Source organism: Manis pentadactyla, chromosome 14 (assembly GCF_030020395.1).
Source record: "Manis pentadactyla isolate mManPen7 chromosome 14, mManPen7.hap1, whole genome shotgun sequence".
Lineage (NCBI taxonomy): Eukaryota > Metazoa > Chordata > Mammalia > Pholidota > Manidae > Manis > Manis pentadactyla.
Window position 1 is genome coordinate 56,512,434 of NC_080032.1, and position 26,928 is coordinate 56,539,361.

At 44.7% G+C, this 26,928-nt stretch overlaps 1 protein-coding gene and 1 non-coding gene across 28 annotated transcripts in view; one reads left to right on the plus strand and one right to left on the minus strand.

Moving 5' to 3' along the window:
- MICAL3 (microtubule associated monooxygenase, calponin and LIM domain containing 3) overlaps window positions 1-26,928 on the plus strand; it is a 210,285-nt gene that overhangs the window by 91,506 nt on the left and 91,851 nt on the right. For 20 of the 27 annotated variants that reach the window (XR_005034011.2, XR_008993621.1, XR_005034010.2 and 17 more), the window contains 15 exons: window positions 265-472; window positions 2,310-2,426; window positions 2,845-3,018; window positions 10,779-10,934; window positions 12,272-12,372; window positions 14,467-14,724; window positions 15,077-15,192; window positions 16,185-16,311; window positions 17,324-17,420; window positions 19,605-19,752; window positions 21,625-21,821; window positions 23,355-23,467; window positions 23,557-23,619; window positions 24,043-24,216; window positions 25,663-25,746. Coding sequence is in view for 23 of the 27 variants with exons in the window: in XM_036932453.2 (XP_036788348.2) it covers window positions 265-472; window positions 2,310-2,426; window positions 2,845-3,018; window positions 10,779-10,934; window positions 12,272-12,372; window positions 14,467-14,724; window positions 15,077-15,192; window positions 16,185-16,311; window positions 17,324-17,420; window positions 19,605-19,752; window positions 21,625-21,821; window positions 23,355-23,467; window positions 23,557-23,619; window positions 24,043-24,216; window positions 25,663-25,746 (2,133 nt within the window). In the remaining 4 variants the exon portion in view is untranslated. The other 7 variants (XM_036932467.2, XM_036932468.2, XM_036932470.2 and 4 more) reach the window with 4 other exon arrangements.
- LOC118935855 (U6 spliceosomal RNA) lies at window positions 4,358-4,464 on the minus strand. The gene has a single exon (XR_005034023.1). It is a non-coding gene; the product is annotated as a U6 spliceosomal RNA (small nuclear RNA).

Below are 26,928 nucleotides of genomic sequence, written 5' to 3' on the forward strand. Positions count from 1 at the left end.
ATTTAAATAATGTTGCAGACCTACAAGGTGAACATGTGCTTGGTTCATGTCCAGCACTGGAAGCTAAGAGGCTTCAGAGCATCACCAGCTTTCAGGCCACTTCAGTTGCTCTGTTTTGACCCAAATAGATTTGAAGGTTTCTTGGTAGTAAGGCAGTCCATTTTTGGGCGTTTGGGAATGATGGTTATGAGACCATGGAGCTTTTGTAGAAATGGGAGCCCTCTCAGGAGGTGCTGCCTGCCCTGAGAGCAGTGTGTTTTACAGTGTCTCATCATTGGAGCTGGCCCCTGTGGTCTCCGCACAGCCATCGACTTGTCCCTACTCGGAGCCAAGGTGGTCGTCGTTGAGAAACGAGACGCCTTCTCCCGCAACAACGTCTTGCATCTCTGGCCGTTCACCATCCATGATCTGCGAGGTCTGGGTGCCAAGAAATTCTATGGCAAGTTCTGTGCTGGAGCCATCGACCATATCAGTAAGTAAAACCAGTGCTCCTGTAAATCCCACCCCTGCCCACTACCCACTTGTTCAGTAAAAAGAGACAGGCAGATTACCTGAGGAATTTATACTCCAGCCCATTTTGTTCTGATATCAATAGTTTCTATTGTATAGAAAACATGCTTGGAGTCCAATACAGTCCTTGTAACCTCTAAGACTCACCTACATGTATCCCCTCTGACAGGAGTCTAGCTTAAGGATTTGTAAGGTAGGTATTAAATAGTGGGTGGACCAGGCATTGGGGCAGAAACACTGCCAATTTGGGCCTTGACCCTCTGGTGGTTCTTAGTCCACTGGACCAAGCATAGGACTGTGGCCGGCTGTGATGTGATATGATGGATGCTCTACTAAAGCAGGAACAAAATACTTAGGGACGTCCTGCAGAAACCACAGTCACAGAAGAAGCAGGCTCTTTGTTTGGCCATGGATGGCCAGTTGAAGATGGGATTCCTTTGATCAGGTGATTCTCGTAAGCTCTACAGTTTGGATGGCTCTTCCTATTCCCTGGTTGTCTCCAAGCTTAGCTTGGGCCTCTGCTTTTCTGAGACCCTATAGAGTAAAGTTAATGCAGATGGGAATTTTGTTTCCATGACTTTAAATGGCCTGTCTGAAAAGTGATCCAGAACAGACAGTTTCTACAATATGAGGCTGAAGTCTTGTTTATTGATCACCATTGATGATTCCAGGAAAGCCCTATCAAGGAACTTCCATTCTGAGCTCCTCTAGATGTGTGTGTCCTTTAAATGTATTCAACTATTGAAGCTTTTACTGTTTGAAGTAGTTTTGCCAATTTATCAAACACTGGTTTGATAAACTACAGCTGCCATGTTCCTCTGGCAGAGAAAGTGCTGCCTGTCTGTCGAGCTGTAATATGTAAAGCCTCTTGGAATCCAGTTGTCTGCAAATATTAAGTGTGTACTAGCATGGGATGAATGAGCCTCCAGGAGTGTGGCTCACAGGGTGGTGATTGTGGTAACCTGGGGAAAATAGCCAAGATGACCGGATGTGCTCCTAGCAGATCAGTCACTGGCTGCAGGTAAGGTCGTCTCAGGAGAGGACCGAGCGTCACTAAGTCAATGGATTTGTCTGCATTACATGTGCTAGGATTTGTTTTGGAGATGAGAGGGTCCTACATCAGGAACTAGGTTTTTATCTCAGTATACTTGGTCTGCTGCCAGGTCTGGCATCTGGTAGCTACTCATTAGACAGCAAATGAACACATAAATCTCACAATGGTGATAAGCAAGACTTTCAGTCATTTTGGATCTTATTGCTCTTTGCTTATTGTAGACTAGTAGTACATGGAGACATGTTAAGAGACTGAGGTTGGAGCGAGGCTCCCCTTCTCCACTTGGAAGAGAGTGTGAGGATCAGCAAGGTTAAGGATGAGAGAGATGCTGTGAGCTCTTAGAGAGTAGTGCAGCCCCTTTGTATCAGACTGGAAAGTGCACGTGGGCACACATCTTGCTTCCTGTGGGAAGTGCTATGTCCCATCAGGATTGTAGATTCTGCTAAATAATTGTGGCTCTGATGGAATCAGGGAAGATGGGAAAGAGAGTCTCCTGTTGGCCACAGACTCACGTTGTCTCAGAGTTTAGTAGTTTGGAACACCAAACCCAAGAGGTGGCAGTGGCCTTGTGTGTCTCTTTAGAACATCTCTAGACGAAATCGCATTTACCCTTAAAAAAGAAAGAAGCTATGGAGCATGGCTTGGAAATGTCTCCTGCTAGAGGAGGCTTTGAGGATCCAGATAAGCTTTGTATACGGACAGTTGGAGCTGAGCCGTGACCACTATTATCTTCTTGTTCACCCAGGTATCCGTCAGCTTCAGTTGATACTCCTAAAAGTAGCCTTGATCCTAGGCATTGAAATCCATGTCAATGTGGAATTCCAAGGACTTGTACAGCCTCCTGAGGACCAAGAAAATGAACGTGAGTTGGATTAACAGATGAAGGAGGAATAGAAGTCATCAGATGGGTGGGAAAAGATGAGCCTGGTCTGGTGGGGAGAGCTGCAGGGCCCATGGTGGTTTTTCAGAACTGGCTAAAAGGGGCTTCTCCGTTTGTACAGCCTGGGTCTTTTGAGGAACTTCTGACTTGAGGAAGAAGCTCTGACATAATATCAGACATTGCAGCTGCTTGTGTTCGTTACAGAAAACCATCTGGTGGGGACATTTTTTTGTGAGCCTTCCTCGGGCTGATTTCATCCTGTGGTTTATACCCCCAAGCTTTTACTACTAGGGTTTTGAGCTTGGGGTTTTGTGAAGTCGGCCTGCCTGGGTATTTGGAGATGTCTTAGATGTATGCGTGTGGTCTGGGTGATGGCTCTCATTTTGACTTTGGTCCACAGGGATAGGTTGGCGGGCACTGGTGCACCCCAAAACCCATCCTGTGTCAGAATATGAATTTGAAGTGATCATCGGAGGAGATGGGCGCCGAAACACCTTGGCAGGTACTGGTCCACGGCTCTCTGTCTGGTTCATGGCAAGATGGAGGGCGGCCCTTTCACAGTGCTGGGGTGCAGGTTTGTCCCCAGAGTCAGGCTCCTCAGGACCCGCATGTGTGTGCCATCGATTCTGGCCAGATGCCAGGCCCCTGCCTCCCCCAGCCCACCAGTCCCAGGTTACTTCTTCAGGGTACTCTTGTTAGGGTACTAGAAGGTGGACTGTATTCAAGCAGTTGGCACTGCAGGATTAAATTTAAGTTTAATAAGCAGGTGGTTTCTTTTTTTCTTTTTAACTGGAATCCCTAATACTGGATAATATTCTGGTCAGTCAGATTTCAAATTGTCTCTTGGTATGTGGGAGAATGGCTTCTTTCTTGGATTGCTATTCTTTGGTAGGTAATAACACCTTATTTTTATTTTTATTTTTACTTTTTACTTTTTTTATTTTTTATTTTTTATATTTATTTTTTTTTTTGGAATCATTAATCTACAATTACATGAGCAACATTATGTTTACTAGACTCCCCCATCACCAAGTCTCCCCTGCATGCCCCATTACAGTCACTGTGCATCAGCATAGTAAGATGCTATAGAATCACTACTTGTCTTGTCTGTGTTGCACAGCCCTCCCTGTGCCCCCCCACATTATGTCTGCTAATTGTAATACCCCCTTTTTTTCCCTTATCCCTCCCTTCTCACCCATTCTCCCCAGTCCCTTTCTTTCCCTTTGGTAACTGTTAGTCCATTCTTGGATTCTGTGAGTCTGCTACTGTTTTGTTTTTTCAGTTTTTTTCTTTGTTTTTATGCTCCACATATGAGTGAAATCATTTGGTACTTGTCTTTCTCCGCCTGGCTAATTTCCTTGAGCATAATACCCTTTAGCTCTATCCATGTTGTTGGAAATGGTAGGATTTGTTTTCTTCTTAAGGCTGAATAATATTCCATTGTGTATATGTACCATGTCTTCTTTATCCATTCATCTACTGATGGACACTTAGGTTGCTTCCATTTCTTGGCCATTGTACATAGTGCTGTGATAAACATAGGGGTCTATGTCTTTTTCAACCTGGGCTGCTGCATTCTTAGGGTAAATTCCTAAGAGTGGAATTCCTGGGTCAACTGGTATTTCTATTTTTAATTTTTTGAGGAACCTCCATATTGCTTTCCACAATGGTTGAACTAATTTACATTCCCACCAGCAGTGTAGGAGGATTCCCCTTTCTCCACATCCTCGCCAACATTTGTTGTTGTCTTTTGGGTGGTGGCCATACTTACTGGTGTGAGGTGGTATCTCGTTTTGCTTTTAATTTGCATTTCTCTGATGATTAGTGATGAAAGCATCATTTCATATGCCTGCTGGCCATTTGAATTTCTTCTTTGGAGAACTGTCTGTTCAGATCCTGTGCCCATTTTTTTTTTTTTAATGGAACACTTCACAAATTTGCGTGTCATCCTTGCGCAGGGGCCATGCTAATCTTTTCTGTATTGTTCCAATTTTAGTATATGTGCTGCCGAAGCGAGCACTGTGCCCATTTTTTAATTAGATTATTTGCTTTTTGTTTGTTGAGGTGTGTGAGCTCTTTATATATCTTGGATGTCAACCCTTTATTGTATATGTCATTTATGAATATATTCTCTCACACTGTAGTATGTCTTTTTGTTCTATTGATAGTGTCCTTTGCTGTACAAAAGCTTTTCAGCTTGATATAGTCATACTTGTTCATTTTTGCTTTTGTTTTCCTTGCCTGGAGAGATATGTTCACGAAGAAGTCGCTCATGTTTATGTCCAGGAGATTTTTGCCTATGTTTTTTCCTAGGAGTTTTATGATTTCATTGCTGAAATTCAGGTCTTTGATCCATTTTGAATTTACTTTTGTATGTGGGGTTAGACAATGATCCAGTTTCATTCTCTTACATGTAACTGTCCAGTTTTACCAACACCAGCTGTTGAAGAAGCTGTCATTTCCCCATTGTATGTCCATGGCTTCTTTATCATATATTAATTGACTGTATGTTTGGGTTAATGTCTGGAGTCTCTATTCTGTTCCACTAGTCTGTGGCTCTGTTCTTGTGCCAGTACAAAATTGTCTTGATTTCTGTGGCTTTGTAGTAGAGCTTGAAGTTGGGGAGCAAGATCCCCCCCACACTTTATTCTTCCTTCTCAGGATTACTTTGGCTATTTGGGGTCTTAGGTGGTTCCATACGAATTTTTTAACTATTTGTTCCAGTTCGTTGAAGAATGCTGTTGGTATTTTGATAGGAATTACATTGAATCTGTAGATTGCTTTGGGCAGGATGGCCATCTTGACAATATTAATTCTTCCTAGCCAAGAGCACGGGATGAGTTTCCATTTGCTAGTGTCCTCTTTAATTTCTCTTAAGAGTGTCTTGTAGTTTTCAGGGTATAGGTCTTTCACTTCCTTGGTTAGATTTATTCCTAGGTGTTTTATTCTTTTTGATGTCATTGTGAATGGGATTATTTTCCTGATTTCTCTTTCTGCTAGCTCATCATTAATATATAGGAAAGCAACAGAAATCTGTGTATTAATTTTGTATCCTGCAACTTTGCTGAATTCCGATATTACTTCTAGTAGTTTTGGAGTGGAGTCTTCAGGGTTTTTTATGTGCAATATCATGTCATCTGCAAATAGTGACAGTTTGACTTCTTCCTTACCAATCTGGATGCCTTTTATTTCTTTGTTTTGTCTGATTGCCATGGCTAGGACCTCCAGTACTATGTTGAATAAAAGCTGTAAAAGTGGGCATCCTTTTCTTGTTCTCGATCTTAGAGGTAAAGTTTTCAGCCTCTCACTGTTAAGTATGATGTTGGCTGTGGGTTTGTCATATATGGCCTTTATTATGTTGAGGTACTTGATGTCTATACCCATTTTCTTGAGAGTTTTTATCATGGATGGATGTTGAATTTTGTCTAATGCTTTTTCAGCATCTGTCAAGATGATCATGTGGTTTTTGTCCTTCTTTTTGTAGATGTGGTGGATGATGTTGATGGATTTTCAAATGTTGTACCATCCTTGCATCCCTGGGATGAGTCCCACTTGGTCATGGTGTATGATCCTTTTCATGTATTTTTGAATTCAGTTTGCTAATATTTTGTTGAGTATTTTTTGCATGTATGTTCATCTGGGATATTGGTCTGTAATTTTCTTTTTTGTGGTGTCTTTGCCTGGTTTTGGTATTAAAGTGATGCTGGCTTTGTATAATGAGTTTGGAAGTATTCCCTCCTCTTCTAGTTTTTTGAAAACTTTAAGGAGAATGGATATTATGTCTTCTCTAAATGTCTGATAAAATTCAGCGGTGAATCCATCTGGACCAGAGGTTTTGTTCTTGGGAAGTTTTTTGATTACCGCTTCAATTTCATTGCTGGCAATTGGTCTGTTTAGATTTTCTGTTTCTTCCTTGGTCAGTCTTGGAACGTTGTATTTTCTCGGAAGTTATCCATTTATTCTGTGTTATCCAGCTGTTAGCATATAGATTTTCATAGTATTCTTTTATAATTCTTTGTATTTCTCTGGGGTCTGGCATGAATTTTCCTTTCTCATTTCTAATTCTGTTGTGTATAGATTCTCTTTTTCTTTTTATAAATCTGGCTAGGGGTTTATCTATTTTGTTTATTTTCTCAAAGAACCAGCTCTTGGTTTCATTGATTTTTTTTCTACTGTTTTATTCTTCTCAATTTTATTTATTTCTTCTCTGATCTTTATTATGTCCCTCCTTCTGCTGACTTTGGGCCTCATTTGTTCTTCTTTTTCCAGCATCAATAATTGTGAATTTAGACTTTTCATTTGGGATTGTTCTTCCTTCTTTAAATAGGCCTGGATTGCTATATACTTTCCTCTTAGAACTGCCTTTGCTGTGTCCCACAGAAATTGGGACTTTGTGCTGTTGTTGTCATTTGTCTTCATATATTGCTTGATCTCTGTTTTAATTTGGTCATTGATCCATTGATTATTTAGGAACACGGTGTTAAGCCTCCATGTGTTTGTGAGCCATTTTGTTTTCTTTGTACAATTTATTTCTAGTTTCATTCCTTTGTGATCTGAGAAGTTGGTTGGTAGAATTTCAATCTTTTGGAATTTACTGAGGCTCTTTCTGTGGCCTAGTATGTGGTCTATTCTGGAAAATGTTCCATGTGCACTTGAGAAGAATGTGTATCCTGCTGCTTTTGGGTGTAGAGTTCTGTAGATGTCTGTTAGGTCCATCTGTTCTAGTGTGTTGTTCAGTGCCTCTGTGTCCTTACTTATTTTCTGTACTTTTGATCTGTCCTTTGGAGTGAGTGGTGTGTTGAAGTCTCCTACATGAATGCATTGTATTCTATTTTGTCCTTTAATTCTGTTAGTATTTGTTTCACATATGCTGGTGCTCCTGTATTTATAATGGTTATATCCTCTTGTTGGACTGAGCCCTTTATCATTATGTAATGTCCTTCTTTATCTCTTGTTACTTTCTTTGTTTTGAAGTCTGTTTTGTCTGATACAAGTACTTCAACAGCTGTTTTTTTCTCCCTATTGTTTGCTTGAAATATCTTTTTCCATCTCTTCACTTTTCGTCTGTGTATGTCTTTGGGTTTAAGGTGAGTCTCTTGTAAGCAGCATATAGCTGGGTCTTGCTGTTATTCTATTACTCTATGTCTTTTGATTGGTGCATTCAGTCCATTTACATTTAGGGTGATTATTGAAAGATACGTACTTATTGCCATTGCAGGCTTTGGATTTGTGGTTACCAAAGGTTCAAGGGTAGCTACTTTACTATCTAACCGTCTAACTTAACTCTCTTGTTAAGCTATTATAAACACAGTCTGATGATTCTTTTTTTTTTTTATCAGTAATCTACAATTACATGAAGAACATTATGTTTACTAGGCTCACCCCTTCACCAAGTCCCCCCCATAAACCCCATTATAGTCACTGTCCATCAGCGTAGTAAGATGCTGTAAAGTCACTACTTGTCTTCTCTGTGTTGTACAGCCCTCCCCGTGCTCCGCCCCACATTATACATGCTAATCGTAATGCCCCTTTCTTTTTCCCCACCCGTATCCATCCCTTCCCACCCATCCTCCCCAGTCCCTTTCCCTTTGGTAACTGTTAGTCCATTCTTGGGTTCTGTGATTCTGCTGCTGTTTTGTTCCTTCAGTTTTTCTTTGTTTCTTATACTCCACATATGAGTGAAATCATTTGGTACTTGTCTTTCTCCATCTAGATTATTTCACTGAGCATGATACCCTCTAGCTCCATCCATATTGTTGCAAATGGTAGGATTTGTTTTCTTCTTATGGCTGAATAATATTCCATTGTGTATATGTACCATGTCTTCTTTATCCATTCATCTACTGATGGACACTTAGGTTGCTTCCATTTCTTGGTTATTGTAAATAGTGCTGCAATAAACATAGGGGTGCATCTGTCTTTTTCAACCTGGGCTGCTGCATTCTTAGGGTAAATTCCTAGAAGTGGAATTCATGGGTCAATTGTATTTCTATTTTGAGTTTTTTGAGGAACCTCCATACTGCTTTCCACAATGGTTGAACTAATTTACATTCCCACCAGCAGTGTGGGAGGGTTCCCCAGTCTTATGATTCTTTATTTCTCTCCCTTGTTATTCTTCCTCCTCAATTCCTTATATGTTAGGTGTTTTATTCTGTAGTCTTTTGTGTTTCCTTTGACTGCTTTTTTGGATAGTTGATTTTATTTTTTCCTTTATTTAGTATTTGGTTGGTCTGCTTTCTTTGCTGTGATTTTATTTTCTCTGGTGACATCTGTTTAGCCTTAGGAGTGCTCCCATCTAGAGCAGTCCCTCTAAAATACCTGTAGAGGTGGTTTGTGGGAGGCAAATTCCCTCAACTTTTGCTTGTCTGGGAGTTTATTCCATCCTTCTAATTTAAATGATAATCGTGCTGGATACAGTATCCTTGGTTCAAGGCCCTTCTGTTTCATTGCATTAAATATATCATGCCATTCTCTCTGTCCTGTAAGGTTTCTTTTGAGAAGTCTGATGATAGCCTGATGGGTTTTCCTTTCTAGGTGACCTTTTTCTCTCTCTGGCTGCCTTTAATACTCTGTCCTTGTCCTTGATCTTTGCCATTTTAATTATTATGTGTCTTGGTGTTGTCCTCCTTGGGTCCCTTCTGTTGGGAGTTCTCTGTACTTCCGTGGTCTGAGCAACTATTTCCTCCCCCAGTTTGGGGAAGTTCTCAGCAATTATTTCTTCAAAGACACTTTCTATCCCTTTTTCTCTCTCATCTTCTTCTCATATCCCAATAATACGAATATTGTTCTGCTTGGATTGGTCATACAGTTCTCTTAATGTTCTTTGATTCCTAGAGATCCTTTTATCTCTCTCTGCCTCAGCTTCTCTGTATTCCTCTTCTCTGATTTATATTCCATTAACAGTCTTACACATCTTCCAGTCTGCTGTTAAGACCTTCTATTGATTGTTTCATTTCTGTTATCTCCCTCCGGACTTCATCCCTTAGCTCTTGCATATTTCTCTGCAGGTCCATCAGCATGGTTATGACTTTTATTTTGAATTCTTTTTCAGGAAGGTTGGTTATATCTATCTCACCAGGCCCTCTCTCTGGGGTTGTCTGAGTGATTTTTGACTGAAGCATGTTCTTCTGCCTTTTCATGGTGATAGAAGTGGTTGCACACAGGTGGCGTATGTGTCAGCTGGAAGAACAACGTCCCTTCCTGCTTGCTGGTCGCCTTGCCCTTCTCCGCTACCTGTGTGGATTATCCGCATGCAGTGAGCAGTCTGTGGGATAATCACTTGAGCTGCCGTGGGCAGGGTGGCCCTCAGGATAGCCTAGCGCACTGCAGGGGGTCTCAGCCACACCGGGTGTGTTCTCCCACGAGAACAGCGCCCCTTTGTGCCTTCTGGACCTTGCTCCAGCTTCCTCTGTCTGTGCCAGGTAGTTGCATGCTGGTGGCAGCCTCTGGGTCTGTCCTGGTTAGGTGCATGCTGGGAGCAGACTCTGTGTGCTTACTCTGGGCGGGGCTGTTCTCCAGGTGCTCTGCAGCTGTCGCAGGTGTGCTGGTTTGCTTGCCGCACTGGCAGGGGAGAATTAATGGCCAGCTGCTTATTGCCCTGAGGGGCTTCAGTGGTGTGTTACCGCCCCCTCCCCAGGGGATCAGGGGCCCTGAAGTTACTCAAGATTCCTAGCCTGCTGTGCTGAGTGTGCCAGGACGATTTTGTCCAGCTATTAAGCCCCTGTCCCTTTAAGACTTTTAAAAAGCGCCTACTTTTCTTTTGTCCCAGGGGAGCCAGCTGTGGGGAACCACTTGCTATCTCTGTCTCAGATTTTACTTTTCTGTTTCTCTAATATCCATATCCAGCACACCATGCAATGTGTGTCTGTGCTCCCAGTGAAGATTACTGTGGCTGGTTATTTAGCAGCCCCGTGCTTCCACTCCCTCCCCACTCTGATTCTTTTCCTCCCGCCAGTGAGCTGGGATTGGGGGAGTGCTCCGGTCCCCCCAGAGCATGGTTTTGTATCTTACCCTTTTTGTGAGATGCTGAGTTCTTGCAGATGTAGATGTAACCTGGCTGTTGTACTGTATCTTCTGATCTGTCTTTTAGGAGTAGTTGTATTTGTTGTATTTTCAAAAATATATATGGTTTTGTGAGGAGATTCACACCACCCTACTCATACCACCATCTTGAGCCCTTCCAATAACACCTTATTTTTAGAGAGAGAAGAGCCACTCTACATTTTCCAGTTGATGCCCACCGCTTACACTCCCTAATGCCTTCATCAGCACCCCCTTTGAAGTGATTGTCTCCTTGCCAGCTATTAACACCTCTGAAAATTTCTTTTCCTCCAGGATTTCGTCGGAAAGAATTTCGTGGCAAATTGGCTATTGCCATTACAGCAAATTTTATTAACCGAAATACAACAGCGGAAGCCAAAGTTGAAGAGATTAGTGGTGTGGCTTTTATATTCAACCAGAAATTTTTCCAGGAACTGAGGGAAGCCACAGGTTGGTATAGATGCCTCCAAAGCAATGATAGAAATTGAAAGGACTGCTTTTGGTTTTTCTTGAAGGACTGGGCAGAGGGGTGGCCCTGGTCTTACTGCTAGGCCCCTCGCCCTTCCACTCTTTCTTCCTGCTCATACTTTGTTCTTAGCAGGATGCTTTCCACGTCACTGTCCCCCATTCTAGTTTCCTTACAGTTACAGTGACTGGGCTATTTCACATGCGGTTTTTGTTTGTTTTTAACTTTGTTCTGTCCCCTGCGAGCTCTTTTACAGCCTCTCCCACTCCGCTTTGTCCCTAAGTGATGGTGCCTGGTGCCATAACCTGTTGGTTGGAAGGTCTCTGGTTGAGAACGGTGGGGTTTCACCTGACTTTTGGTCACTGAGAATATATAGTTGACCCTTGAACAACATGGGTTTGAACTGCTTAAGTCCACTTACATGCAGATATTTTTTTATAAATATATTGGAAGATTTTTTTAGAGATTTGTGACAATTTGAAAAAACATTTTCTCTAACTTTATTATAGGAATAAAGTATATAATACATAGAACATATAGGATATGTGTTAGTTGACTGTTTATATTATTGGTAAGGCTTCTAGTCAACAGTAGATTATTAGTAGTTAAGTTTTGGGGGAGTCAAAAGTTATATGTGGATTTTTTAGTTTATTGAGGGGTGGTGCCCCTAAACCCCACATTGTTCAAGGGTCAGCTTTAGTCTTCTTCCTGAGTCCCAGTTTGGGCTTGGGGTAAACCACATGCTAGACAGGAATGAGTTTGTTGTTTGACAGCATTTGAATAGATTAACTTAGATGTTTTTCTGTAACAAAAATGTGCAACAAATTCCAATCCTCTGTTTTCTAAAACAAGATTTCTCCCATTACATCTGTTTTTTAGATTGAATGGAAGGTCAGTAGCTCACTCTCCACTTCCATTCATCTAGTTGTCATTCCTGTAATTAAGAGTCTAGGTGATTCCCCTGCTGCCTGGGGACCCATCGGTGGGGTTTCACCTGAGAACGAATCCAGACCCGCTCACTAGTGATTATTAACCTTTCTTCTTCCCATCCTTTTCTGCTTACTATCCATCATGGTTTTTTGGATGACTTAGGGTTGTCATGTGAATTGTGAAGCAATGAAGGGTAAACAGAGCCCCTGCCTTGTCAGGACAAGAACATGCAGGGAGTGAGAGGTGGGCTCTGATGTTTTCCATACTCTCGTGCTGTGTGTGTGGGGTTCACACCCTGGTGTCAGTGAGCCCATGTGCAGGCTTGCTGGCCTGCGCGAATGCACCTTCATCTTCACAGCCCCGTGTGCTCACATTTGTTTTCTGGTTGCAGGTATAGATTTGGAAAACATCGTCTACTACAAAGATGATACACACTATTTTGTCATGACAGCTAAAAAGCAGAGTTTACTGGACAAAGGGGTGATAGTGCACGTGAGTAATGGATTTCTTTCAAGCCTTCTTCAGGTTGTACTAATGTGCTCACCAAGAGAGAATTTTATTGTCTGATGAGTTTTTCCTTCGAGGGAATGAAGACAAGCACCTAACTCATCTCCTGAGGACATGTATTCCTCTAATGTTTTTTGATTCACCTTTAAAAATCTTTATGGGAAATGTCAAATGTAAACCAAAGTAGAGAACATCATCTAGTGAGCCCCCATATGCCCCTTTCTGCTTTAGCAGTCACCAGCGTGTGGCCACCATTGGGTCAGTGATGCTGACTCCGTCCCACTCACTCCACCGCTGGGTTTTTCCAAAGCAAATCTCATATATTCAGTTTGAATTGAGGTGATTTGGTTTGTGCTTATAGTGAATTTCATAAATGGCTGATTACTGGGTGCTTAGTAGGTCCTTGTTTGGGAGGGGATGATGTTAGGAAGGTGGTTTGACCAAGAAGCAGTGATTGGTATTTATGGGAACCTGGGAAGCTTCTAGCTTTACTACAGATTTCGCTGTCAGAGGTTCAGGGAATGCTGGCTGGGGCAGGGTGTATTTAGGCTTTTTGTTAGCAAACAGTAAGGGCCTTCTGTCCGTCCTTAGCCAGGCCCATGCCAGCCTTTTTTCCAGGTGACTAGTCATATGAAATTCCCTAGCATGGTGGTCTGAATGAGGTCAGAGGACCATAGGGTGGGTGGCCCCTCATCCGGGGGCTTCTGAAGGCTTAGTGGTCTCTGTGTGTGGGAATTCTGTCCCCATGTGAAGAGATGGATAAAAGGGGCACCAGATGTGCTGATTCAGGCCTCTGCCGACCTGCACAGCTGCACTTCAGGGTATCCTTTTTCTCTGCAGGATGACAATGAGACAAGTCACTGTAGTCTAAACTGCACCCACTGTTGCCTTGCCAGAGCAGGTGGGGCAAGCTGAGGAGCATCTCCTGCAGCCCTGCCTCCTTTCCAGGCCAGCACCTGCCTCTCTCCCTCAGCCTTGTACCTTACGGATAGAAAGAGGAGTGGAACAAAGCAGCTGGTACAGCCCATTCTGCCAAAAGCATAAGCAAGATGAATTTAGTTGGATGCTTTATCAATAAGAAATAACCAGTGAACTACCAGTATGCCTTGGGACTAAGTAAGACTTAAACCTACCATCCTAGCAGAACTATCGTTATCAGTTGAAATTATTTAGGAATAGTCTAGAATACCAAGACCTGATTTACTTTTCCTTTTTATTTCTTTTTTTTAGAGGGCACAGGTCATGGCTTCTGTGTGCCCTGTTGAATACTAAACCCATTGTGGCCACTTACTCAATGTTGAACAAACAGTTTCCAAGACCAGCTTGAGTATTTGTGTTTTGGCTCTTAACGCCTTGTAGTGGGAGCTGAAAGTACCATCCAGGACACTTGGAAACCACGGGCCCCACTGTAGGAGAATAAAGACTCGGCTCAGCATGCTAGAAACCTCCACAACAGAAAAGGAATTTTCGGTCCTTTCTGTGGAAGGCCCTTTTTCTTTCCTCATTTTTTTACTTTTTTGGTGGGTTTCTTTGGAGACTTTCAGAATCTTCTGTAATATTTAAAAACCTTTTTTCCATGTTCAGTGTCTTCCTCGCAGCCCCTGGCCTGCTCTTACTCCTGCCTCCACATCTTCTCGGCCTTGAGGCTTCTGGGCTCTTCCTTTGGGGCTGATGAGTTAACAAGGCTGAGTGCTTCAAGTGGTCCCAGTCCAAAACCTGTTCGCTACCCAGGAGATGGTCACTGATAATAACATAAGCTATAAAACGCCTTTACACTTCCAGGACACAGTACTATCACATAAATTATCTCACTGGGCATTCAGATCAGCTTCATGCAGCAACGGCAGGATCAAGAAGTACTGACTTGTTCCAAGTAAATGGAAAAGCCTCAGTTGTGTGTTTAGGGACAAAGCCTGTGCTCTTTCAGAAACAGCCACCTCCCTTTTCATTTTAATTTGTGTAAAAGGCTTATTTGGAGTGTGAGATCACTTTTTGGGGAAGGGAAAGGCTGTGAAAGCAGGTAAGCCTGGCGAGTCCCTACCTGGGCTTTCCCATCAAGCCTCTTCTCTCTGGAGACAGGACTATGCCGACACAGAGCTCTTGCTTTCCCGGGAGAACGTGGACCAGGAGGCTCTGCTGAACTATGCCAGGGAGGCAGCAGACTTCTCCACCCAGCAGCAGCTGCCGTCCCTGGATTTTGCCATCAATCACTATGGGCAGCCTGACGTGGCCATGTTTGACTTCACTTGTATGTATGCCTCCGAGAACGCAGCCTTGGTGCGGGAACAGAATGGACACCAGTTACTGGTGGCTCTGGTTGGGGACAGCCTCCTCGAGGTGAGTTCTGAGTTGGCAGCACTTGATGGTAGAGGCAATAGCAGGGCGGCAATAATAATTAGAACCAAATCTGGTCATCCCAGGTGTGAAGTGAGAGACCAAGAGTGGCGCAGCACCTGTGAGCTCCCCACGGGGCATCCCAGCAGGAGGTCGGGGGGACCCCAGGCCCCGGGAGCCTGACTCGACAAGTGTGGGTGGGGAGTGCCCCTTTGGGAACAGGTTGTGAAGTAGAGAAACCAGCATCTGAGTGACTGCCAGAATTGCTTTCAACAGCAAACTCTTTCTTTGTCCCTAGTTTCCCTCTTTTAAACGGTAATTTGTTTTAATTCTTTATTTTCTGTCTCCTTCTTAGCCTTTTTGGCCAATGGGCACAGGAATAGCCCGGGGCTTTCTCGCAGCTATGGACTCTGCCTGGATGGTACGAAGTTGGTCTCTAGGAGCGAGCCCCCTGGAAGTCCTGGCAGAAAGGTACAGGCAGAAGCCAGGCGCCTTCCCTGCAGACACAGAGAGACGATCCAGGTGCTCTCTGGGCAGACAGCACATTCTTCCTCCCTTCTCATGCACTTCCTCTCTTAACTAAAGGTGTTTCCATATTTAAGAGAGGAAAAGCGGGATATTTACTCATAAGGTCATAGAAGCTTATTGAAGTGCTCTCCTCTTACCCCTTTCCAGATTAAATTTATGATTGACATGGTGTCTGAATCTTTGTGTACCATTGAAGGATGAGTCCTTTATGATAGTCACATGAACAAATGCATAAAAATAGCACATTAAATCCTCTTGTTCTTAAGCTAGAAAAACTTATAATGACATCTGTGGTAGTGGGGAACATACTAACATAACTGAAGAAATTGAAACTGACTTTGAATTCAAGAGAAAACACCAACTGCTTGTAAACATTTTTCAAGGTCCCAAATGTCAGATACTTTGAAGCAGATTACTGAAAATGAGGTAAGAATCCTAGGATTTGCTTTCTGATAATGAATAAATAAATGCCTTGACTAGAAGTAGATAAACAGGATTTCCTGGATAAAATTGGTGGTTGATAACATTTTAAATCTGTTACTTAATGTACTCCGGGTAAATTTGGTGACAGATTCTTCTTTCATCTGTGACTTACTAAAAGAATATTAAAAGTTAAATATTGGCATACTTGAAAAAAACAAAATGAAACTCTGCATTAGTTGCCTTTTAAATCAGAGTGAGGCTTTTTGTCCCGGCACACAACGATGTACTTGCTCTTTCTGTTGGCCCTTAACAGTCTGGGGCCTGTGGGAGCAGTGAGGTGGTAAGGAAGGGAAGCAAGAAGCAAGGGCCAATGGAGAATTGGAGGAAACTGGTCAAGGATGAGGACTTGTTATGTCCTTCAGATAATTTGGAGGACTCTCAGAAAAATAGAAATATTGTCAAAGGAGAGGGAGATGTCACTGCCCTGAGTAAATTGTTATGTGTTATTGCAGGGAGAGCATTTATAGGTTGCTGCCTCAGACCACCCCTGAGAATGTGAGTAAAAACTTCAGCCAATACAGCATAGACCCTGTCACCCGCTATCCCAATATTAACGTCAACTTCCTCCGGCCAAGCCAGGTAAGAGCCTTCTTGTCAGCTACTGTCAGCTACCTGTATCTGGGTGCACTTTCAGGACTAGTCACACCTCTGCAGTATTAGAATGTGCCTGTTGGTATTGAATACACAGTACCTCCTTTCATGTTCCAAGTAGATGCCTCTTTGCCTTGGCTGGAGCTGGTAATGTGTCCCGTCTACAGACTGAGCGGCCAAGGCAGAGGGGTGTTGAATGACTCGCCAGAAGATGAGATGTGACAGAGATGGCGGATCCAGGACTCTCCCCATGTGTCCTAGTCCGCATTGCGTGCCATAGGAAAGAGCGCTTGTACCCTGGCCAGGAGATGTGGCTTCCACTCACATTGTTGCACTGATACTTGTGACTGGGACAGGTCCTTTCACATTCTCAGAACCTCCATCTCCTCATCTGTGAAATGGTGATCACGATCCCCACTGTTCACAGGTTCCCCATGAGGGCAAATGACATGTCAGAGAACTTGGAAAGACAGGCCACTGCCTATAAGTAAAGATACTGTGGGCTGTGTTTTCTGTACTCCTGAGTTGTTTCTCAGCATGTCCAAAGCCACATCATGGCATTAACGGTGACATTTTATAAAGCGGTGTAGTCCCACACCATCCCACAATTTTTAGAAAGCAGCCCATTCAACATACTGCCTGTGTTCTAGTGTGATTTTTGTTAACTTTCTTACTGAAGTGTACACCTTTAGGCCTTCTGTATTTTTGTGTGGTAAGTTCATAAGGGGCTCCTGAAGCCTGGTCCAGTAGAGACCCTCAGAGGGAACCCCCGCCTGCCCTGTGGCTGAGCAGCCATTTTTAACACATCTTCTTACAGTTAATGTGTGCTTATTTCTATGTAACTCCCCCCTTTCCAGAAAGGACCCCAAGGCTGTCATCATGGCCTCTGTTGAAGCTCTGCCTAACCCGCTCTCCCAGTTTTTCATCTCAGTGATGAAAGTGGGGAGTTGTAACCTGGTGCTTGATGTTCCTTCTTTATGGCTCCTTAAATTTCTGCCAGGTGCACCATTTATATGATACTGGAGAAACAAAAGACATTCACCTGGAGATGGAGAACTTTGTGAATTCCCGTACCACCCCAAAGCTGACTCGCAATGGTGAGTTCCAGAATGGCCTTTTGAAAGCAGATGACCTGCTCAGAGAAGTATAAACTTTCTCATTGAGCAGCCAGTGCACACAGTATAGGGTGGTGGCTCTCAACCAGAGGTCATTTTGCCTTAGGGGACATTTGGAAAGTGTGGAGATGTTTCTGATGGGCGTGACTAGGGGAGGGTGTTCCTGGCATCCAGGATGCTGCTGACCTGCCCCGGTGCACAGGCCAGCTCCCTAGGCAGAACCTCCTGGCCAAGTGTATTTGATGGCTAGGTATGAGACCTCAGTCTGAGGTGTTAAGAGGGTACAAAAAGAAACCAGAGACTGTTGGGAGAGCATATGCACAAAACAGCACTGGGGGAGGCTTTGTGGAAGAAGTGGTGGCATTTTAGCTGAGTGCCACAACACTCCCAGGACACAGCAAAGGGGAAGGCCATGGTGTTCTCTGAGCACTGAAGGGCCCCTGGAGAGCTGTTGAAAGGAGAGTGACCTGAGTGGACCTGGCCCGCTAGCTGTCAGACAGGGTGGAGAGGAGAGCTGCTGAAGGCAGGAGGCTGGTTAGACACACAGTGCAGCAGTCAAGCTGATGGTGGCCAAGACCTGCGTCTGGTACTGACGCGGAGAAGGGAGAAGGCAGTGGGCGCAGCTAATATAACTCTGACTTGGGGGCCAGGTGCAGCTGGATGCAATCCCAAGCCTTGCCATTAGTGAAGCATGTGGGCTTGAACAGGTCTCTCAGCATCTCTGAACTTCAGTTTCCTCGTCTATGAAATGGGGGTAACAAATACCTACCTCACACCATAGTCACAGGGATTCTGACATGGAGTGTCATGGAGTGTTACAATGCCTGCATATACCAGGTGCTCCCCAATGGCAGCCCTTTAGTCACTGCCATCGGGATTATGTGAGAACATCGAGGGTCTGGAATCAATAGGCACTGGCAGCTTGGTTCCCCTGTGGGCCAAGAGAGAAAATGTGATGGTGCTGCTATCAGTGGGAAATGGCAGTGTGAGGAGGTTTGAGTCTGTTCTGGACACACTGAATTTGATGTGCTGTCTTGCCTGAGGGTTTCAGCCCCGGGCAATTCACTATGGATTCAGTGAGACCAAAAATGGCAATGGAATGTTCTTGGGGTGAAAGGGTTTATTACCCGCTTGTTCTCCCGGCAGTAAGTCGAGCACTAGAATCATGGCTGCATCCAGCAGTCTGCAGGTCTGTGATCCTCCGTCTCTGCCTCTACCCAGAGCACTGGGCAGAGCTCTGTATAGTGACTCAGTCAGTACTAGCTCATTGCCTAGGGTGTGGAAGCAGTAGCCGAACAGCAGGCCAGTTATATCATCAAGTAGTTTAGGTTTCAGGTGAGGATCCGGGCCATAGGAACTTCCGTTTTCCCCACATATGCTATTGGGATATCAAGGTGGATATGACCAGTTGCAAACATTCTCATCTTTCTCCTTGAAAGCAGAGAGTGTATCTGTGTTCACTGTTATCTTAGAGCTCAGTTATTGAAGTTGCTCAAAACATATTGGAGGACTGGAGACTTGGGAAACACCTGAATCAAGTTAATTTCTGAAGCCAAGAGACTTTACAGCAGGAGTGGTTCTCTGTGGTTTCAGTATACATTTTCACTAAAGACCTAAATGAAAGCCCAGAATTGATTTAAAGACTTGGATCTCCTCTCCAGCGAAGTCCTGGAAGTACTGTGTGTGAGGGCCACGGCTCAGTAGATGGCAGTGCTCCACCATGTCTCTGTTTGGTCGCGCGCAGGGCCAGGTGCAGTGTGAGCAGGCCCAGGTCGCCTGGCGGGAGTGATCACTGTAGGGGGATGGACATTGATCTAAGGGCCTGGGTAAATTGGTAGTTTTTTATCTACCTAAAATTCCACTGTCGTGATGCCAGTCACATAGTTCTTACTTTTAAAAACCAGTCATGACAGTGACTGCATTGGGGTATGGGGGGGACTTGATAATATGGGTAAATGTAGTAACCACATTGTTTTTTCATGTGAAACCTTCATAAGAGTGTATATCAATCATACCTTAGTAAAAAATTTAAAAAAAAAAAACAGTCATGACTATTTTGTCCCTACCTTCAGTAATTTTTCAAACTGGGTATGTACTGCAAAGAGGATCCTCTGTCAGTGCTCCTAGTTGACCACACTTCCAATAATAATTTTGTTGTTGTTTTAGAGTCTGTAGCTCGTTCAAGCAAACTGCTGGGTTGGTGCCAAAGGCAGACAGATGGCTATGCAGGGGTAAATGTGACAGATCTCACCATGTCTTGGAAAAGTGGCCTGGCTCTCTGTGCAATTATCCATCGATTCCGCCCCGATCTGATGTAAGTTATGACCAAACTTTGTGACCCCTAAGGACCTTCCCTAAGGACCTCGGAGTGCCCTGCTCCAAGTAGCCAAAGTTTGTACTTTTTCTTAGAATGAGACACATAGTAAGATACTTTCTCTGGAAAGTAGTAATTCATTTTGATGTTATATTTAAAACTCTGTCAGGTCTTACATAGTTCGACCCAGGAACGATTAGATGAGTTTTTAAAATCACAGCGCTCAGGTCAAAAACTAGTTTAAACCTCCACCCACCTGGGCCTATGAACTTCACACTGAGGGAAACCCTGTCTACTGACCCCAGGGTGAGCCCGTCTCAGCTGGCTCCCTCTCAAATGCTCTTCGGTCCCAAGGAAAACCTGGCTAGAGCATTTGTCTGGCTGAAGGCAAACATGTCACTTCCAGCAAAACAGAAAACAGTGACTACTTATGCGATTTATGACAGCTCTTGGTATGATCCCTTTGTTAAGACCTATGCTTTTTGCACACGTACTCTCTCAAGCCCACAGAATTCAGATTGCTGCAAACCCCCGCATATACCAGTAACATCTCCTCTTTTGTCCATTCTTTACTCACCTAAATAGAGAATCAGTACAGTAGGATGACCCTGGGCCAGCCACAGTGGCCAGCACGCTCAGATTTTCCCCATCAGCATTCATTACCAGAGAAGCCAAGCAAGAAGGTTCAGAAACAGAAGCAAAATGTGTTGAGTTATTTTGTCTGCCTGTCCTTTTGTCTTTAGGTCCACCTAAGGGCCCGATTTGTGTGTATTTGTTTACTTTAATGATTGCTTAAGGAATGCTAGAAGACTTTCCTATTTATATTAGGTTATAAGTCAATGAGGCAAGAGCTAGTCCAAACAGCTTTGCATAGTGTGGCTTAGAAATGGGTACTGATCTGATTGGATAGGGGTGAGTGACCTCTGGCACTCTGTCCCTTAGCTCATGCAGAGGTTGGCAAAAGGTGAGTGAAAGCAGGGCTTATTCACCCACCAAAGAGGGAACAGCTTGAGAAGAATTGGAATGACTGGCACAGATGTGCTTTAGAGAAAGGGCCAGGTGAACCCCTTCTATTCCAAAGGGAAGGCAGAGAAATAGAATGAAGGCAACAGTAACTGAAGGCAGCCCAGCAGCCAGGGTGGAGGCGTGCACAGACACAGTCCTGTTAGAATAGGGAATTTTCTTGTGACAAAACACAAAGCAGTGAGTAGATAATTGTCACTGTTCAGAATACAATGACTTCATTCAGGATGAAGATTTTATAGTTTAATAGGCTTAATCTACAGAGAAAATGAATTTTAAAAAGGAAAAACTACTATGGAATCAGTAGGCTAACACAAAATGAGGCCTGCCCAGTAAATCTGAAACCACCTGAAGAAGAATGCCACCAGTCTTTACTTGATTGAATAGAATGAAGTTCGAAACCCAGTGGGAAATGTTTATTAGTCTAAATAGTTGGGAAAACTCAGGAAATTTAACAATGGAAAAATCTCTCAAAGAAAGTTTTGGAATTTCCCTTTGAGTAGAAGGTCGAGTAAGATTTAACAGAGCTGATTCAGTGTATCAACAGCCTGTCAGGCTCACATTTTACTAAGAAATCTGTTACTGGGAAAATGAGGGTAGTTTTTCAACTTTCCCCCATTTTTCCTTTATGGGTATATCTTTAATCATTTCTTCTTGAGGATGGTTTGCATTTCCTTAGTAGAAGGACGGGGACTAAGAGGTAGATGCCAGGCATGCTCTCAGGGCTCTGTGAGGCGCTGCATTCTGGATTTTAGCCGAGAGACCAAGAAATGGTGATGCTCTACGAGACCATTTCCTGATGTGGACAAGGCACCCATCTTGATATGCTTTCTTCATCTTGTTTCTCAGAGATTTCGATTCTTTGGATGAGCAAAATGTGGAGAAGAATAACCAGCTGGCCTTTGATGTTGCTGAGAAGGAACTGGGCATTTCTCCCATCATGACAGGCAAAGAAATGGCCTCAGTCGGGGAGCCTGACAAGCTGTCCATGGTGATGTACCTGACCCAGTTCTACGAGATGTTCCGGGACTCTCTGCCCTCTAGTGGTAAGGGCGGCAGCCCTGGCGCAGAAGGCCTCGTGTCCTCTCTTGTTGCCAGGTCTTCCTTCCTTTCTTTGCTTCTGACCTGGCCCTTCGTGAGGACCTCCAGAGGCGGACCTGCACTCACTCTGTGTGTTCGCTGCTCAGCCATTGGGGGAAGCCCCTGGAACTATGCCCCACTGTTTTCCCCTCCTCTGCTGGTGTGTTCCCCACCGCACATTCTTCCCCTTCTCTTCCTCACTAAATCTACAAATGGGCAAAAATCATTCCTGTCTGAAATGTCTCCTTAGCTGAACTACCTTCTCACACCCTTTCCCTCAGAATCAGCCCTTTTGAAAAAGTGGCTGATGCTATGGCCTCTATTTCCTCACCACCTAAACTTTGTAACACTTTGCAACCCGGGTTCTGTTTTTTTCTCTCAGCCAAGACTGTCCCCACAGTCATGAAAAACCACCAGATCCAGAGTCTTCTCATTTCCCATCTCACGTACTTGGCTTTCTGCATTGTTCAGCGCTGTGGAATGGTGTCTTTTTTCCTAAAATTCTCTCTGCCTGGCCTCTGTGAGCCCGAACTGTACTTGCTGATCCTCTTTCTTATGTAACTATTCCTTCTCTGGCTGCTCTTCTCCCACCTTTTAGTGTTATCCACAGTTTTCCCTTGGCCTGCAGCCTGCTGTCTCTGTCAGGCAGGGTGCTACAAAAGAATATTCCTGTTGTCCTTTACTGTCCCTTGGAGTGAGTGTAGCATAACACTTATGTCTGACCTGGGTTTACCTACCAGTACTTCCACCTGTCTGACCTTAGGCAAGTTAACCAAATTTCCCTGTGCCTGCTTCCCCAACTGTAAAATCGGGATTCATGTATATTAGATTATGATATGCTGAGAAAAAGTTTGGCAAATGGGATCACTTAATAAATGTTAGCAAAGTGTTATATTTCAATTATTATTTTAAAATTACTATTATTAATAAAACATCAGAATCCACAAAGTTTGTGGTTTCTCTGTGTGCTTTCCAGTGTCTTCCAGCCCATGTACTGTCATAGATGTCTGTGGCTTTTTCTAATTATATATGCAGCTCTTACAACAAAAACCCACAGCTCTAACATCAGTATACCTGCCCAGGGAGAGCCAGCCCTGCTTTGTGCAGTTAAGTGTAGTGTCTGCGTACACCAAAATCAATGATCTTGAGCTACTTCCTTCCCTCTGTTTATCTCTGCCCCGAAATTTTTATCACACAGATGGGGCTTTAGCACTCTGCTAAACTATCATGGGCAGATTCCAACTTTCAGAAAGTAAAGTCAAGGCTCTTGTGACTGAAGTAGATTGGGAAAAAGTGCCAGTTTAGTTTATATGGATGGAGAAGAGAAGGCCTAGTGTCCAGACCTAGTGTGCGTTTCCCTGGTGGAATTCCTCACTGAGTCCCTCATGCTCTTGTCAGAGCAGATGAACCTTCAGAGCTCAGCTACTTGCTAGGACATAGCTCTGGTCAATTCTGAGTCCCCTGCAAGGCTGTCCTCTTGCACTGCTTTCTGTTCACAGATGCTTTGGACCTGGATGCTGAGGAGAAAGCAGTCCTGATAGCCAGCACCAAATCCCCCATCTCCTTCCTGAGCAAACTGGGGCAGACCATCTCCCGGAAGCGTTCTCCCAAGGTAAACGGAAGTGTGTTTTTACCAGCCGCAAGCCCAGTGGCATGGCAAAGTGACTACAATAGTGTGGTTTCCCTGCTCTCCTGGCATAGGACAAAAAGGAAAAGGACTCGGATGGCGCTGGAAAGAGGAGAAAAACCAGTCAGTCGGAAGAGGTGAGAGTCATCTGGGCCCTGCTGGAATGATCAGACTGAACTGACCCCTTGGTCTCAACCCTTGACTTGCAGTTGGTCTCACTCGGTCTCTTCCTATTTGTCCTTCATGAGAATCCATGGGCGGGCACCCTTCCTGCGTTGGATACATTTCTTGAAGAACATCCAGGGTGAGGGCTTTCCTGACTCTGGAATGTTGGCAAAGGGCAGTGGCTCTCTGGGACAGGACAGGACTAGCAGCAGTCCAAGCCCCCATACGCCACCCTGTGCAGCTGCGCACCAAAGCTGTACAGACTCCCCTTTACAGTTAGAACCTGGAAGAGCAAACACCAGCCACTGTGCCAGCACTGGCCGCACGTCTTTGAGGGAGGCACATTTGGGGGCTCCTCTCACGGAGGCTGATCCTTGGGTGTCACTGTTCATCAGGAGGAAGCACCCCGGGGCCACAGAGGAGGGAGGCCTGTGCTGGCGAGCACTCTAACAGACAGGAGGGTAGAGGTGGCTGTCGGCAACCAGAACAAAGTGAAGTACATGGCCACCCAGCTGCTGGCCAAATTTGAGGAGAATGCACCCCCACAGTCCACTGGTGCGAGGAGACAGGTGAGCCCGTCTCATACCTCCCCCGTCCACGCTTGGTCTGCCGTGCAGGAAGAGGGATCTTTTCAGGGAAATGAGGGCTGGGGGTGTCAGACCAGTGCCTGGTTCCCTGACAGGCTGTAAGGCATTTCCTAAGGCTTCATATACTTTCAGCACTGTCCTGATCCTCACCACTCAGAGCCAGCCTGTCTGTGACAAGTCATAGAGGGATTTAAAAAATGTTTATATCTGTGTGTATGGACATGTTCACATACAGAGAGGCATTTAATTTATAAAAGAAGTACATGCTATTGAGGGAGATGCTGAGAAGTATAATTAAGGTGGTGAAGACACCTGTAGTACTTGGTGACATTTCTCTCTGGCCTTTCAGCAATCCTATTCTCACAGTTCAGGCATTCTTGTACATACCTCTCTATCCTGCTTTCTCATGCGCCTTTCGGCACATCCCCACGGTCACAGCTCTTCACAGACATCTTCCCGAGTGTGTGGGCCACGCTCTCCCTGACCCTCCTCCAGTGTCGGGTATTTAATTTGTTTCTCATATTTCACAAGGAAGTACAGAGGCCATAAACATTTTGTGAGAAAGCTTTTGTGTGAAGAAGGTTTTCCTAGGCTGGCCTCAGGCCAGGTCAAGAGGCATGAACGTGTTAAAGGTTCTTGATGCCATGAGCTCATTGCCAAGGGTGCCAGCCGGAACCTCTTCCCGGGGCACAGCACCCGTGTCGCGCCTTGCCTCTCATCTCGCTTGCCCACAGGTCACTGAGCTTCTCACAGGAGGAGGTGCTGGGACTTTGAGGTACACACTGCAGCTCTGTGAGAACACCCCGATGGCCTGAGAGAGCACCCAGAGGCGAGGGCACCTATTCTCTTCATTCTTTCTCCCTTTCTTCATCTTCTCCACACTCACCAGCCGCTGTGCCTGGGCCTCTGCTTAGAGCCTGGCTGCAGTTACCTTCAGACATCTACTCTTTGGTTATTAATCCTTATGCTCCCATCATTTGCGTTCTAGCTCCCAGGGAGGAGGAGGATATTCTCCAGTGGACAATTGAGGCTGCCCGGGGCTCTGGCAGCCCAGGTCCGGCCCTTCTGAGGACGGCTGGAATGTGGCCTTTCAGAGGAATTTGCCCCATGTGAAGGCTGCCTTCCTCATTTTGAGTGGAAGGATTAGTTTTCCAAACCAGAACAAATAGTTTGGGCTCAAAGCATTGAGTTAGGGAGAAGGATAATGAACTTGTTTCCCTTTTTTTTTTCCTTTGCATTTGCTTTTGATTTGAGGGGCAGGGTATTTTGGTAGCTTTATTAGAATTAATACTGTCCCTCCCCCACCTTCCCACTTCATAGTTGTGTGTCTGTCTCCCATGAGTACCTTTTGTGTCTTCTCCCACTCTAACGTATTTTGTTTTGTCTGCATGTCCTGTCCCCCACCCTTCCTGGGCCTGTGTATCACAGCCAACACAAGAACGTGGGGTCAGCCAGCCGTCCTGCTGCCTACCTGAGCAGGGTCGCCCTGCTCCCACCCCACTGTGGAAACAGGTAAAGGAACTGCCCAGGGGCCAGGGTGGGCACCGCCTCCCTGGGCCTTCCCTCCCCACTCCTCCTTGCTGAGCCTGCCAGGCCTGAGCCTGCACTTGCGAGACCAAGCTCACAAGAGCAGGAGGTCTCATTTGGGAAAAGTGAGCAGACAGCACTGACTATATTGCATAGTTGTTTAACTCCCTGGGATTTGGGAAACCAGTCCAAAGGGTGGGCTGTTAATTTGGTGTTGAAACTAGCTGAAGCTGTGTGGTAAGGTGTTCAGGTACCTTGGCCTTTGCCGTTAGGCAGCCTTTGTCCCAATTGGCTTTTTGCTAACGTGTCCTCATGACCATTGGAGAGAGAATCATAAATTCATCAAGCCAAGATTTGGAATTAGAGCTTCTCATGTTAAATAAGAAAATGTTATCTAAGAAACACGAGCTATGATTATTTGTTTCAAACCCTGGACAGAGATAATAATAGGCATTTTCTTGGTGCTGTGTCTACACTTAACACAGTCTTTTTCAGACTTTTCACTAAAGTTTTTTCAGGATATCCTGGAAAGCTACTTCTAAGTGAAACAGAATAGAGTAGAAGTAGGAGAGCCATCCAGTGGCCTGGGATCCTCTGCTGTGTTTTCTCCCGTGGCTGGTGAGGGCGGTCTGGGCTTGCTGTCTCGCAGGCAGGTGTCATTTAGGACCTAGAGCCCCTCATGTGCTGTGCGGGGACAGCACTGCTGGGGGTGCTCAGGAGCATGAGTGGGTTTTATTTGAATTACATTTGGGGCAAAAGATTCCTTTCTGCCCTCTCATGCCAGTAAAGGCAGAGCCCAAGAGGCTGAGGTGGAAGCTTAGGAGCAATGCCCTAACTCACCACAAAGCCAGGCAGAAAATAAAGTGGAAGTGAATTTCCAATGAATTTCTTTTTGCCAGAAGGATTCCCCCAAGGATAGAGACAGAGGCTGCCTTGTGAGTCTGGCCTTACAAGTCTACCCCTGAAAGATGGAACCCTGGAGTGCAGTGCCAAACACGGTGAAGGATAGAGACAGAGGCTGCCTTGGGGGAATCATTCTGGCAAAAAGAAAGAAATTCATTGGAAATTCGCTTCCACTTTATGTTCTTAACCTTTGTCTTGACGTCAAGGTGGAAGGTATGATTTGAGAGGTAGCCTTTAGTTGAGGATCTGCCGGAGGAGAAAGTG